This window comes from Crinia signifera, chromosome 5, assembly GCF_055691185.1.
Source record: "Crinia signifera chromosome 5, ASM5569118v1, whole genome shotgun sequence".
Taxonomy (NCBI): Eukaryota; Metazoa; Chordata; class Amphibia; order Anura; family Myobatrachidae; genus Crinia; species Crinia signifera.
Genome location: NC_139221.1, coordinates 231686092 through 231702332, shown reverse-complemented (window position 1 = coordinate 231702332; position 16241 = coordinate 231686092). Strand labels below are relative to the sequence as shown.

General features: G+C 40.0%; 1 protein-coding gene across 7 annotated transcripts in view; it reads right to left on the bottom strand.

Annotated features, from left to right (window-relative positions):
- Positions 1–16241, bottom strand: part of RBMS3 (RNA binding motif single stranded interacting protein 3) — a 545406-nt gene that overhangs the window by 273386 nt on the left and 255779 nt on the right. For all 7 annotated transcript variants that reach the window (XM_083188643.1, XM_083188638.1, XM_083188637.1 and 4 more), the window contains exon 4: positions 7027–7118. In XM_083188643.1, the coding sequence (XP_083044769.1) occupies positions 7027–7118 (92 nt within the window). The remainder of the gene's footprint in view (positions 1–7026; positions 7119–16241) is intronic.

Here is a 16241-nt window from a genome sequence, read left to right as displayed (position 1 = left end):
AATATTAAAGAGCTTCTTATAGAGTACAGTGGCGGATTCAGGGGGGGGGCACCCGGGCACGTGCCCCCCCTTTAATTTATTTTGTAGCTGAGGACCAGGGCTTTCTAACGAGCCCAGCCCCATGTCTCTAGCCCCCCGGGAACCGAAGATATCGCCTGGCAAACCTGTAACGTTTTTCCCCATAGGATAATATTGGACCCGTCAATTCCGACCCCCACCCGGTTCCGACGGCTGCCAGTTCCCGGCCTCACATCACAGAAGCTTGTGGTTGATCTCATTCAATTCCAAATCGCTGGGCCTTCAATATGATACCAGGCTGGTCCAAATCGGTCAATCTGTTCCAGAGATATTGCGTGTAAACCGATTTTTTTATTTTTGAAATGTAATTTCATGGCTGTTCATGTTCTTTGAGGGCAGATTACTCTGGACCCAAACGTTCCAGTTTCACTGGACCAAATCATTCAAAAATCACTCAAAAGTTCTTCAATATAATACTTGTCTCATGTAAATGGGTCAGTTGGTTCCGAAGATATAGCCGGTTAAATGAGATAACTCACCAGAAAATGCAGAGACTAGGCTGGTGTAAAAGGGGCCAACCTGGGAATGCATTTTCTGGTGTGAAAGGGGTATTATTTCAAATAGCCGGGACCTGCAGTGCTCTGAATACAGCCAGGCTCTGCCACTGTCAGCGGCTATTTCTTCTGCCTGGCGGCGGCTGTCCCCCATTTACCACAAGCATGTATTCCCCCTTGGCAATGAGCATGTAATCCCACATGGCAACGAGCATGGAACCTCTGGCAATGAGCATGGAACCCTTGGCAATGAGCATGTAGAGAAGCAGCACTTATGTAGCATAATTTTTAATAGGCATTATGGTGTTTGGCATAACTCATAATGGACATAATGGCGTGTAACTTAACGTGTAATGGACATTATGGTGTAAATGTTTAATGCGAGCCTTTGGTGGACAATGTCCCTGTTTATGAAGTGTATTGTGAATTTTGGCTTAATCTGTGTGGCATTATGTGAATTCTGGCTCAATCCATGTGGCATTATGTGAATTTTGTCTCAATCCGTGTGGCATTATGTGAATTTTGGCTCAATCCATGTGGCATTATGGGAATTTTGGCTCAATCCATGTGGCATTATGGGAATTTTTTCCCAATCCGTATGGCATTATGTGAATTTTGGCTCAATCCGTGTGGCATTATGTGAATTTTGGCTCAATCCATGTGGCATTATGTGAATTTTGGCTCAATCCGTATGGCATTTTATGCATTTTGCTCAATCCGTGTGGCATTATGTGAATTTTGACACAATCCATTTGGCATTATGTGAATTTTGGCTCAATCTGTGTGGCATTATGTCAATTTTGGCTCAATCCATGTGGCATTATGTGAATTTTGACACAATCCATGTGGCATTATTTGAATTTTGGCTCAATCCATGTGGCATTATGTCAATTTTGGCTCATTCCATTTGGCATCATGTGTAAGGGGCAAGTATAATGGGGTCTAGTATTTTGTTGCATAATGTGTAGAAGTTGTATATGGTTTTGACACGCCCCCTGTTGAGTGGCCACACACCCTTTTCCGGAGCGCGCCTTTGTCGTGCGCACAACTACATCCTTCACTTTTGTCGCCATGGTGGGCCTGCGTACTTTAAATGCCAGGGCCTATTTTTAATTCCATTCCTACCCTCTCCTGCCGCTCTCTTAGCATGTACACTGGCACCACTAACACCGCCCCTCCCCCACCCAAACCCTTTTTTTCATTGTGCCCCCCCTGTCATTTTATCCTGGATCCGCCCCATATAGAGTATATACGAACAGTGATTGTTTTCTCCAAATTTAAGCAAGAGCATTTCAAGCCAAAGACTGTTTTCTTCTTTATCATATATTACAAAGTGTCAGATATATTTTATTGTGCCGGCAAGTATGGTGTCATGGATATTGACTTTTGTCTTGGATTATAATGTTTGTGATTATGTTAAAGATAGTACAACATGCCAGACCAGATTGGAATGGCTATATATATATTCTTCTTACTGTGTATACATATACAGTATTCTGGTTCCTAGTACTGTAGAATTGTAGTACACAATGCCTACTCTTATGGACTAGGTGCTTTGGTGGCTCAGTGATGCGATTTATCGTGAATCGTGTCATTATGGCCTCCTTCTGTCTGGTAAATTCCACAAATTAAAGAATTCAACAGAAGGCAAGGAAGGGTGGTTGATCTAAGGCCCTGAGGTGGGGGTGGGGAGGGGGTGGGCAGGTGATGCCTTCCACAGTACCAAATTTAGTTGTTACTATATTGTTTCGTAGTACTGGAAGGAAGACATCTGGTGTAGAAAATGTTACCTATTGTGTTATTAAACATTTTTCTGCATCTCCAAATTTATAATTCTTGTAGATTATTTCATCACTCTGTCCACAGAACAAAAACCTACAGTATATTAGGGATAACAGTTCTTTTTTTTTTTTTTACGGAATATTATTTTATTAAATTTTTCACATATACATATATATATACATATACATATATAGGAATACAATACTGCCGGCACTCACCTGTACCTGTACCTGTGATGCTGTGAATACACTTTTTTCAAAAGTTGAATATCTCCGAGTGCCGTTCTTATCCCATTGCTTGGGATTCATTGGATTGCATATACATATATATATACACATATATATATACATACAGACAAACACAAAATAACAGAAAAAAGAAAGGGATATGGGGGGTACAGAAAAAAAAGGGGGGTACATTCCAGGGGATTACAATTACACATCCATTACTTATCCTTTATGTTTTTAACCTTATTTTCATTCCTGTATATTAAGGAGGTACATTTATCTATCTTCCATAGGGCCCTACTTACTTCCTATTATAATTCGTATCCCCAACTACTCAGATATATATCTCTTACTTCAATTCAATTTGGCCACCATTTCCCCATCGATTCTAGTTTTATATCTAAGTGTCACCATCGTCTTCTAGTATGTATTTGCCCCACCTGCTCCATTTCCTCTGTATTGATATAGGGGGTATGTTACCCAGTGTGACTTCTGTTTCCATTATGTACTGAAATTGGACTTTAGAAATCACCTTCTGGATGGGGGGTAAGGTGACTTGCTTCCAGCATTGAGCCAGAGCTGCTCGTGCTGTGATACATATATGCCCCAACACATACCGATAGCTCGCTCTCACCTCTGTTGGGTATATATGTAGAAGGGCCAATTGTGGTGAGGGGGCTATCTGCATCCCCACTACCTTGCTAATAAGCCCAAAGACCTCTCTCCAGTATTGTTGTATTTTTGGACAAAGCCAGAACACATGGTAAATATTTCCAACCTCTCCGCATTCCCTCCAACAGAACTGTGAACACGTGGGCCAGTACATATGTAATTTTTCTGGAGTCAGGTATAGTCTATTTAACAACTTGACCTGCATTTCTGAGTGGTTCAAACATTTTGACATGCTAAAAGAGGTAGTGTATATTGTTTCCCATTGTTTATCAGATAGGTGTATATTCATGTCCCTTTCCCACTTTTGTTGGGCTGAGAACTTAGAGATCTGGGGTACATCTATCAGGAAGTTGTACCAATAGGAAATACACCCCCTCGTTCCTTGCTTGTTCAATTGGGTCAGAAGTGCGGCTGGCGCATATTCCCATGGTTCTAATGTGCTCTTGGCTTTCCGAGTCCAACTCTGTATTTGCATGTATTGCAAGAACTCTGTCCCAGGCAGGGAGAATCGCATTTGCAAGTCAGAAAATGATATTAATCTTCCTCCCTCAAAAATATCTCCTAACTTTACTAGGCCCACTGCGGTCCATTTTACCACATTCAAGTTTGGGATCAAACTTTGTAGTGTTTTTAATAAAATATTTAATGTTGGTAAAGTTAATCGAGGAATGTTTAATTTAATTTTGTCCCAGACTTTTAGTGTGTCTCTAATAATAGGTAGAAGTTGTAATATACTTGGTCTTAATGATTGTGGGACCCATATGAGATCTTTTAAGGAGAGCCCTGCGCATGTGTCTTGTTCCATTCTTGCCCAACTTGATATGGGGGGGTCTTTGAACCATTCTTGCATTTGAGTTAATATACATGCTTCCCTATATCTGTCTAAGTGTGTCTGTGTTTTGGGAGAGTCATCCGTGATTTTGCTAATCTGGGTGGGTGATTCTTCCAAATGTACTTCATCATCACTCCCTGGCATTTTACCATGTACTGACGTGGGACGGCATATGGAATTGTCCGAAAAAGATACATTAATTTAGGCAGTATCATCATTTTGAATGCAGACAGTCTGCCCAACCAAGATTCCTCATATGCTAGCCATGAATTGGTGAGGGAAGAGACATTTTTTATCATTTTGGGCCAATTTTGTTCAAATACTAATTTAGAGTTAGTGGGGATATTAATACCTAGATATACAATAGCATTAGTCTTCCAATGATAGTGATATGTAGCCTTCAGGGCAGATATATCCTTCTTTGATATATTAATAGGTAACGCTTCAGTTTTAGTTGTATTTAGCTTGTAATATGATACCTCTCTATATTCGTCTAAAATATTATGTAGCCTTACCAGAGAGTGATGTGGGTCTGTCACAAATAGTAATATGTCATCCGCGAAGAGACATAATTTGTTATCGTTCTGTCCTATCCGTAGCCCTGGAAAGGCTTGGTCAGCTCTAATTTTATTAGCTAAGGGTTCGATAGCTAAAACGAATATTAATGGGGAAAGGGGACACCCTTGGCGAGTTCCATTGGTGATGGTGAATATTTCAGACAAGAACCCATTGCTAAAAACCCAGCTTTTTCAAGGTGACTATTTCATTCAACTGATGGGGTTTAAATACCCTCTAAAATATTTAACATGGCACACCTGACCAGGTGATAATTACTTAATAAACTTATATATTAAAACAACATATATAATAGTATTATCTATATAATATGCGGAGACAGACCTACTTAATTTTCAGCTTTTTGGAGAGATAATATAAAACAATGTTTTATATTATCTCTCCAAAAAGCTGAAAATTAAGTAGGTCTGTCTCCGCATATGGTCAGGTGTGCCATGTTAAATATTTTAGAGGGTATTTAAACCCCATCAGTTGAATGAAATAGTCACCTTGAAAAAGCTGCCACACGACAGCGAAACGCGTAGGTGCTACCCCAAAGGGACCCTGATAACCAGCACCCTTCTTACACTGTTTGGAGTTTGGAAAACCAGCAACTACGTTTTTGATCTGGGACACTCGCTTACAAATCTTGCTGACCGGCCCCTAACCACTATCCGAGGCAAAGGTACATCGTGGAGGCACGCCACCTCCTAAAAGAAGCCCGGGAACCATTCTGTGGATTACAAGCGGCAACGGTATTTAAGTGCTTTCCCAAACCAACTTGGATTACAAATTATACATCCAGGACCATCACATCTATTTGGGATCATTCCCTAACCAGTCTGGTATCCACCGCTCCAAAGATTTGGGTGACTATTACATCATCGTCCCTATTTTTAATTCAACCTTTTATTCAATTTTTTTACTATTGTATTATGTCATAATAAATGTATTTTCTATTACATATTCACACCTGACCATTTCTATTCATTTAAATCTAATAATGTACAAAATGTTCTAGCGCAATCAACCACTCCTGTTTTTTTTGTCTATTGTATTGGAGGTGACTCCCCCAATTTTAGATTACAGCTGTACAGCCAAGCACACCCATATTAAAGCGCCTTTTAAAAATTGATATAGATTTCTATATCTTCCCCTGCTTGATTAGGTTATACCACTATTTGTTTTCAACTATTATACATTTAGAACACAGACCAAACAAAAAAGGAAAACCGTTACACCATAGTGTATTTTAAATGTAATATTAACTGGAGGTAAATGACTATGTACACAAGGGACTTGAACAGTGCATAACCATTGAATATTTAGAATAATAGAATTAATTTGTGGTTAATTAAATTCCTTCACAGATCAACCAGCATTTTTTTTAAATTGTAATAAGGAAATAATCTGATTATTCAACATCTCTAAATGCTATTTATATATATTTTTACAGATGATATACAGAATATCATAATCCCTGTACTCACTGCTACATAGTAATCTGGTGCAATGAATGGTCACACTTTAGATGCGATCACTAGTGTTGTGTACTGAGCTGGTGGGTAATGAGCTATTAATGCATGTCAGTCATTAGTGGTTTTCAAACTACCAGAAAGAAGTCTAAACCGTATGTTTTGATTAGATACATATTTTTAGAGCAACTCGGTCTGTAGAATCTAAAAGCAACTGAGGCTCTTTTATTACTTCCACCAACAAACTACATTAACATTACTTAGATATATATAGTCTTGATACATAAATATGTCAGACAACTCTGTGGCACTCATGAATCACAGCATAGAAAAACATATTCATATTCCTTCATTAATCTAATGTTTATGGATATATATATATATATATATATATATATATATATATATATATATATATATATATATATATATATATATATATATATATATTGCTTGAGCAACCAGGAATCAAGAGACACATTTCACGTCACTGCTTGTGTTTACCAGATTATAACATAAAATAAACAAATTTTAGTTAAAACAGTCTACGTAGACAATAATCTTTGTAATTACACAATAAATCTCCCATAACATACAGAAGTCATAATAAACAGGAACAACCTAAATGATAATGCGTAAAAAATGCGTAAAAAACAAAATGAAAAGCTTAATAAAGATAGTAGTAAAGCACCATCAACGGACTAAAAATGCATACAAATCACAATTCTAGGTACCCAGAGAAACAAATAATTCAATGCCACATTTTAATATTTGCATTTCATTAACAGGTGCATACAATAGTAAATGTTTACTAGCAATGCCATGAGACTGATTGTACCCACACACGAGAACATAACAATTGTATACTGTTCATACACACACAGTTAGTATACTGTGCAATAGAACCTTACCTTTGCCATTTGGGCTTGTACACCAGTGGCTTTCAGAGATGCAACTGCTTTCTGTGCTGCTGCAGGACTGTCAAAATCTACAAATCCATAACCTGTGAACAAGAACATAACAAGTGGTCATCAAACCCAAGGATTAGGAGCTATTTAGTTTTATATGGTACAGGTATATGATATCAGCACTATTTAGGTCTAGTTCAGCAAGCCAATGTAAATATATACAAGCCAATGTAAATTTATCAATATGACACCCCACTTACTCATGTTCCAGGTAAAATAGAATAACTCTATTGCAAATCAAGTGATCAAGCATTTTATTAACTTTTCATTTTGATAATTGCTAATGATGCAGGAAACAGAAGCAAAGCACATACAAAAGTTAACGGATTATGTAATCAAAAAAACAGGCACTGCAACTAGTCAACAATTAGTGGGAAATAAACAATTAAAAAACAAATAGGAAATTCACCATGTGCAATATGAATAAAACACCCCCTTCAAGGACTAGAGAGTCTAACAAGCAGGGAAGGCAGAGTAGCACAAAAAATGTGCAGCTTATACTGAGAGACAGCTCAGGAGTCAACATTTTATAAAATCTGAAGAACTAATGTAGGTAGCTACTCTAAGTGTCAAATAAAAATGCAAGTTTTCTATCCCACTCCATTCCAAACATTCCACATGGAAGAGAAACACGAGAAGGTCCCTTGGTGTTTAAATTCAGGCATAACACCAGCGGTGATACATTTTAAGGGTAATGAAAGCCTCTCTATGAGGTATGTAAGTATATATATATGTAAAGGGATTGGCGGCACTCACAGCAGGTTTTCAAAGAAGAACGACAAACTGGGTGGCTGAATGACACTCGCGAGCAAATTCAATCAACACAACATGACAAGGTAGTTGAAAGTCAACATTTTGGGCTATTATGCCCTTTATCAAGACATATATATATAAAAAAAAAAAACTCTGTATATGAACTCTCCTGTATATACAGTATGCTGTAGAACACATGTTATATATATATATATATATATATATATATATATATATATAGATATATATATATATATATATATATATATATATATATCTATATATAAACAGTCCAAAATTAAATGGCACTCCGGCACTTAATTTTGGACTGTTTGTATTACTGCATCTGGGCACCGGGGCTTGCTGTGTATTTATGATAGGAGTGCCGGCTGATTTGGATAGGTATATCTATATATATATATACAAATATGAAGAAAGGGCACTCAGGGACTCGTTTGAAGGTGAAAGGTGGACTGGTTTATTCAGTCAAAGAACGCCTACGTTTCGGGGTCTCCCCCTTCGTCAGGACAAGTTAGTGGTGTAACAATATGTGGTACATAGACAGTGGAATATAAAGGCTCGAGTACTTACCCCCTCCTGCAGCTTGCGCTCACACACGGAGACCGCTGGACTGACTTCCGGGTCTGATCGCGCCGTGATGACGTCACCGCGCCTGACAGTGTCTTCCCTCAGGCGCATCAGAACGGGGCTTGTCCGGCGTGCCCGCCCCACGTGACCGCCGGACAAGCCCCGTTCTGATGCGCCTGAGGGAAGACACTGTCAGGCGCGGTGACGTCATCACGGCGCGATCAGACCCGGAAGTCAGCCCAGCGGTCTCTGTGTGTGAGCGCAAGCTGCAGGAGGGGGTAAGTACTCGAGCCTTTATATTCCACTGTCTATGTACCACATATTGTTACACCACTAACTTGTCCTGACGAAGGGGGAGACCCCGAAACGTAGGCGTTCTTTGACTGAATAAACCAGTCCACCTTTCACCTTCAAACGAGTCCCCGAGTGCCCTTTCTTCATATTTGTATCTACAAGGGGCTGCAAGGCCACTATTGTTGGCACCTGGGCACCTTACCATCTTTGGGCTACATACAAGTCCTGTTGTGCCGGTTCTCTCTTCCGGTTTGTATATATATATATATATATATATATATATATATATATATATATATATATATATATATATATATATAGTGTGTGTTCTACAGTGCATTAATTTAAATACTGTAGCTTGACAGTTTACTGTACACTGAAATTATACTGTATCCCAAAATGTAACTGAATCCCGACAGTTTGCTTTACCAGAAGCTTTTTTCCATTAGCCGTCCATCACCTGAACAATCCAATCAAAGCGAATGCAATCCCAATATCAACAGCCAAACAACATGTCCCTACTTGGCGACCTGACCACCACAGTCGTATCTAGAAATGAAATGCTTGTAATGTCTTTATGTAATATATGTAATGTCTCCCCCCTTTTTATCCCTGCTTGATGCTGCACTGTAATCCACAAAAAATTCCTGATGTGTGCAAGCATACATGGCCAATAAAGTTGATTCTATTCTAAATGGCACAAGGTCAAACACTTAATGAGGTTGGAGTTGACCTAAGTGGGGAATGTTTTTCCCAAGGCCAACTTTATATGGCCCTTTTGCGTGCTACATTTAAAAAATCGTCAAGGATAGAATATGTACTGTTGATGATTATTGACATATGTACTGCAGGTGAAGAGTAAGATATGTACTGTAGGTGAATGGTAATATATGTGCTTTAGGTGAATGGTAGAATATGTACTGCTGATGATTATTGACATATGTGCTGCAGGTGAAGGGCAAAATATATACTGTAGGTGAATGGTGACATATGTGCTGTAGCAGAAGGGTAGAAGATGTACTGTAGGTGACTGTGACATACAGTATGTGCTGCAGGTGAAGGGCAAAATATGTACTGTAGGTGAATGGTGACATATGTGCTGTAGGTGAAGGGTAGAATATGTACTGTAGGTGAATGGTGACATATGTGCTGTAGGTGAAAGGTAGAATATGTACTGTAGGTGAATACTGACATATGTGCTGTAGGTGAAAGGTAGAATATGTACTGTAGGTGAATGGTGACATATGTGCTGTAGGTGAAGGGTAGAATATGTACTGTAGGTGAATGGTGACATATGTGCTGTAGGTGAAGGGTAGAAGATGTACTGTAGGTGACTGTGACATACAGTATGTGCTGCAGGTGAAGGGCAAAATATGTACTGTAGGTGAATGGTGACATATGTGCTGTAGGTGAAGGGTAGAAGATGTACTGTAGGTGAATGTTGACATATTTTCTGTAGGTGAAGGGTACAATAAGTACTGAAGATGAATGGTGACATGTGCTGTATGTAGGTTAAGGGTGACAGCGGTCAGCAATAGCACTTTCCCAGTCCTTCATTTCTCCCATTGCTAAATATGTACATCACAGAGCTAAGTGCTTAAGTCGGAGAACATTTTCCAAGGCAGAGCATAATATTTATAACTATTCTTTTAACTTGTAAAAATACATCTGGCATGTCCAAAAATAAAGTGAAACATTTTAAAGCAGATGTTTCATGGCGTACAGAGTAGAGATCTTTAAAATAGGAGCTATTGCATTTAATTTGCTGTAAAACATTTCCTAAGTTTTAGATTACAATTTAACCTATTTACATTTTCAGAATGTACCCTAATTCACTGCAACATGTAATTCTCAAGGCATATCACAACACACTTGTTAAACTATTTGCTTAGAATCTCTTTTCATATAATTTGCTGTTAACATGAAATGTTACACCGCATTATTAATTCACTTTTCAAACAAAACATATTTTCAATTATTCCCATAAATATTTTACTGAACACTTAAGGATGTTGTCACATTGGCATCTTAGAAAGAAATTAGCTTAATTGATTCATTCATACGTGTATGGATCACACAGTGTGATGTGAACTACTTATATGGACCCTTCAGTGGTTGTTTCTTTTTAAGGTAGCGCTCCCCACTGGGAGAGTTTTTTTAGGGGGAACGCTACCTAAAAAAAACCCCATCACGCTGTGTTTAGAGCCCGGGCAGCGCCGCTGAACACTATGTCGGCTCTGCCCCCTGGCAACCGAGCCCTGCTCCCGGCGTGACATTGCCGCACTGTCATAGACTGTCACATGCTGGGGGGGGGAAGGGGATACGCCTCCGAGCAGCCAGTTACGGGCAGTGCTGAAGCTGATTTCAGCCATCAGCTCAGCAGCGCTGCCCTGCTCTAACCAGCAGCAATTCCGATCATTTTCCGGGTTAATCAGGTCAAGAGTCACTAGGTCAACCCCATATGGTCAATATGGCATCGGCCGATAGACTCAGAGGTGTAAATGTACTAAGATAAGAGTTCTATTGAAGATGGGATGTTGTCCATAGCAATAAGATTCTATCTATTATCTTCTATAAGGTGCTAAATTAATAAATAGATTCTGTTTGGTTGCTATGGCAGCATCCCATCTGCATTAGAACTCCCATCTTAGTAACTATGGGTGAGATGTACTAAGCCTTGGAAAGTGATAACATTGAGAGTGATAAACCACCAGCCAATCAGCTCCTTACTGTCTTTTTTCAAACCCAGCTTGTAACATGTCAGTCAGCTGCTGATTGGCTGGCAGTTTTTCACTCTCCATTTTATCACTTTTCAAGCTTAGTACATCTGGCCCTATACCTCCAAAGTGTCAATATGAAAAAGGGATACAGGTGAAAAGGTAGACAGGTACAAAAAGTAATCACAGTCAAACATCAGGGACTGGAAACTTTTTTTCATAGAAGGGCCATTTGTAATATAGGAAATGCTTCCGTGGGCCGGACCAACATTATCAACATTATCAACTTTACAAGTATCTACCCTCCAATCAATAACTGCAGCCGGCGCCCAACTGCTGCTGCAGTGTTGCTGGACACTGGACGGCTATAGCGTGATCGTGTCACACTCACACCACCTCACGCGAGACTCCCAGTCCCTTCCTTATCTCCGGTACAGACAATCAGGCGGGTGGGGGGGCCTCACAAACTGTCTATGTGGGCCGTTTACAGCCAGTGGGCAAGAGGTTCCCCACCCCTGGTCTACATGGACATGGTCGACACAAAACAATTCACACTAGTTTGTATTTTGTGTGCTATTTACCATTTTAAACCACATGTAACCTTAATTGGCACACAATATGCCCTCACTTGAATGGTGAACTGTTTTTAAAAAAAAAAAAAATTGTGTCAACCATAGGTGTGCCGACCATTTGAACCCAATGTCAATGTTGTGTACTTTCAAGCTATAAAAATAAAAGAGTAGTCTGGAGTTCTTATAAGAGTGTCCCAAAACCCAGAGTCCTCCTTCTTTGCACAGATGGAGCAACATTTGTTTATAGCTTTCCGTCTCGGAGCAGACGGGAACACGTGAGCGTCTCACATGCATGTGCATCCCATTGCCGCAAATAAGGTGTGTGAGCGTCTCACATGCACACATCTCCCATTCTTAGCCAATGGTGCGCCGAGACTGAAAGCTATGGTGGCCGACTCCATCTGTAGTTTGACCACTAAATAGAGCCTGATTGCTCAGTGTTTGGTTGTATAAATTCTACATACTAGGATGTATATGTGATCATATTCAACAGGTTCTGTGCAGAGTCTAAACCTCTCGTTTATTCTGTATATGTTGACGTTTTACATGTCAACCTATTCACCGTGTCTTCCTAAAGCATGTTGACCATATGGGGTTGACCTATTAATTGTCTACCAATCCACTAGAGCAGGCATTCCCAGCAAGGAACCCCAATGACTGATATCCGGGAGGTGGTTATGGCCGATTTTGACTATGCAATTTCCCTTGAACTCCCTGGAGTCTAGAACCATAGAAACTGACCATACACATGGCGAGATTTTGGCTATGGTCTATTTTAGCTATAAACACTTTCAAGTCAAAATTGAGCCCCCTGCCATGTCTATTTTTTCTTGTGATACCAACTCCGCAGTGGCGCACATCAGCATTGCAAGCTTTATACATATGGTGTGATATGTACTATGTTTCCTACCATTATGAATTACAGTATATAGTCCATATTGCATTGTGTGTATGCCCCTGAAGTGTGCTTTGGGGACCAAGGTTGGAAATGCTTGCACTAGAAGTTGATCTAATGCCAAAGACTGGGCACAATACTTGCCCTCTCTAATGTTGGATCAAAAACAGAGCAAAAACACCACCCAACCTGCCTATGGCTAGCTGAGACTTGTACATTCCTAGTTGGAAACATTGCAGGGGAAAATTACTAAGATGGGAGTTTTATGGGATGTTGCTCTGGGCAACCAATCAGATACTATCTATTATCTTCTAGAAGGTGCTAAAATGATAAAAAGTAGATTCTGATACTGGTTGCCCATAGAAACAGCCCATGTGAAATAGAACTCTCATCTTAGTAAATTTAGATCCCAGGCAGCATGAAAAAACAAATAAAAATTATATATATATATATATATATATATATATATATATATATAATTATGATTTTGTTACTATATCAGCATTTCACAATATGTAGCTTTCTGGCTATTATAGTAATTTTGTCAAGTAGCTAAATTCTTACTTCCACTATGTGTAATCTAGAGCTAGATAAACTTCTATAATAAAATTTTCAGAAATGGCTTTAGTAAGAGGTGGGGCACAGGAACAAAGATAGGGTGTGTTTGGGAAACGCTGAATATCTTGAGTGGGTTTCTAAAAAGCCTAATTTTAGCATGAGTGTGGCCAGCCCATGGAGTGAGCATAATAACTACAACTTAACAACTTATATTCTAGTACATTCATACATAATGCACGTTTCTGAAATGGGTCTCAGCAAGTTAAACCCCTTTCACATCACATTGTGGAGCTAGTTTATTACTGGGTTATTACTGGGTTGGTGTCTTTCACACTGAACGTGATTCACTCATAGACCCATAGTGTAATGTCATTTGTAATGGAGTTCTATGGTTCACATGTTTTTATTATAGCTAAAAATAAACCTGGTTGTTGATGTTTATGTACTGTACCAATTAGAAATGTTTTTATATATTAGAGAATCCTTTACAGTGCCAGTGATTTGTCTGTCAATGTCTGCCTCCTCTCCAATTCTAAGCAACCCCCTCCCCTCCTCATCATTCCATGTTGAACTATATGCTCTGGAGTCAGTGGCGTAACTAAAAATATTGCGCCCCCCGACAAAATTTCGGCATCGCCCCCCCCCCATTTAAACACCCCGCCCCCCCGCATTTAAACACCCCCCCCCCCCGCCACGCAGTAAAGTTGTCTGCCAGGAGCTCCTGTGATTTGGAGCCCGGGACCCACAGAAGATTTGTCTGTGGTCCCGGATCCAGTGTCCGCTCCTTGCTCCTGGGTCTTATGCAAACGGACCATCACAAAATGTCTGCCCCCATACAGCAGACACTTTTCTGCTGTATGGGGCGGACATTTTGTGATAGTCCATTTAGATTAGAAGCAGAAGCCAGGAGGGGACAGGGAGCCGGGACCACAGACAAATCTTCTGCGGGTTCCGGGCTCAAATCACAGGTGAGCTCCCAGCAGGTGGCAGTGGCAGCAGCATTACAATAGCCCCCGGCACCCACACCTATACAGCGCCTCCCCGCCACCGCGGGGTCTGCGGGGCTATAGTTACGCCACTGTCTGGAGTGTAGAAATATGCCAGCAATGCTTCTGCACTACTTCCAATGCTATTTCTCTTGTTTCCTGATTCAGGATTGTGTCATCAGGCCGGAAGACAGCCTATCACTTTCTGTGGCACATGTGTTCAAAATACCGGGTCTGAGGCTTTCACACTGCACAATGGATTGACTTTGAACCGTGTATGATCCTTCTTGTAATACGGGTTGAATAACTGGCTTTTTTGACACGGTATTTTGACTATGGAGCTTTCCCAATGCACCTAGAGTTGACACGCTTAAAAATCTGCAATATCCCGTGTTGTTGCTGCAGTGTGAAAGGGGTATAAGCTGTTAGATGTGGCCATCTGTACTAAATGCTTTTTTTACTATGGATATCCTGTAGGCTCCATTCCCAATCCAAGTCCCATACTCTGCAAAGCTTTGGAGCATTACTGGGATTCTGGGGAGTGACAGAAGAATGTAGCATTGGTCCCAGACTCCAGGAGGCTCTGAAAAATTGGGTGGCCTTCCTAGCCCCCGGAATAATGGGCAAGTCTCCCAAGGCTGCCTGCACCATCTGTACCCCTGCCAAGTAAAGTGGGTGGACTGTCTGCCTGTGGAGATTCAGGCATGGAGTATTCCCTGCTGATTGAATACCTTCAGCATGGCAATTAGACTCAGGGTTTAATTGAATACCCCTTATACTGTAGTTGGTTTTAAATTCCTTTTAGTTCTAATGAAAGTGTTAATGAAATAGTAAAGCAACAGAACTAGATGGAAATTATTGTCTTCATTAAAAAAAGCTTATTTTTCATGTGTTCAGGAATCCAGAACATGTTTTGCGGACAGAAAGCGCTTACACTTTATGCCATTATTGCTGAGTGTGATGACTATGCACAATCTGTTGCAGTGTTTAAATTAAGAGATACAAGAAAATATTCTTCTACGTTACATTAATACCGTTTGTCACAACATATATTAGGCACATCAGCATGTCAAACTGCTAGACTGGTATTTGTTTAGCTCTTTTACTGTAAAAAATGTCTAAGGGCATTTACAATGTACCAAAACAGAACAGACAAGAACAAAATAATACAGTATGTTTTCTTTTTGTGCACAGCTTACAGTATGTGCCAACATGTTTCTATAATACGTTTTTCATTTCTATGCATTCCCTACCTATGCACAGCAAATGTGGCTTATAGCATCGTAAGAAGGGCAGGGGGTTTCCAGTTGCACGGAACCCACTCTTTCCATGCTCCAATTATGACCTCAATATCAGTGGTATATAAGGGGTTATTCTAGTTCACTCAGAAAGGCACAATCACTCTCTAATGGACAAAACCATATGCACTGCAGGTGGGACTGATGTAACATGTGCAGAATGAGTTAGATGTGGGTATTTTATTGTTTCTGTGCAGGGTAAATACTGGCTGCTTTATTTTTACACTGCAATATGGATATTAGTTTGAAGTACAAACACCACCCAAATCTAACTCTCTCTGCACATGTCACATCAGCCCCACCTGCAGTGCATATGGTTTTGACCATTAGAGAGTGATTGTGTCTTTGTGCGTGAACTAGAATAACCCCCATAATATGACTTTACTGGAGCTACAACCACAACATGTAGTATAAGTACAGAACTAGCTGCCAGCCCGTCAAGATGAGGGAACAACTTAAAAGTAATGTCAGCGTCAGTGGCTTCTGAATGGAATAAC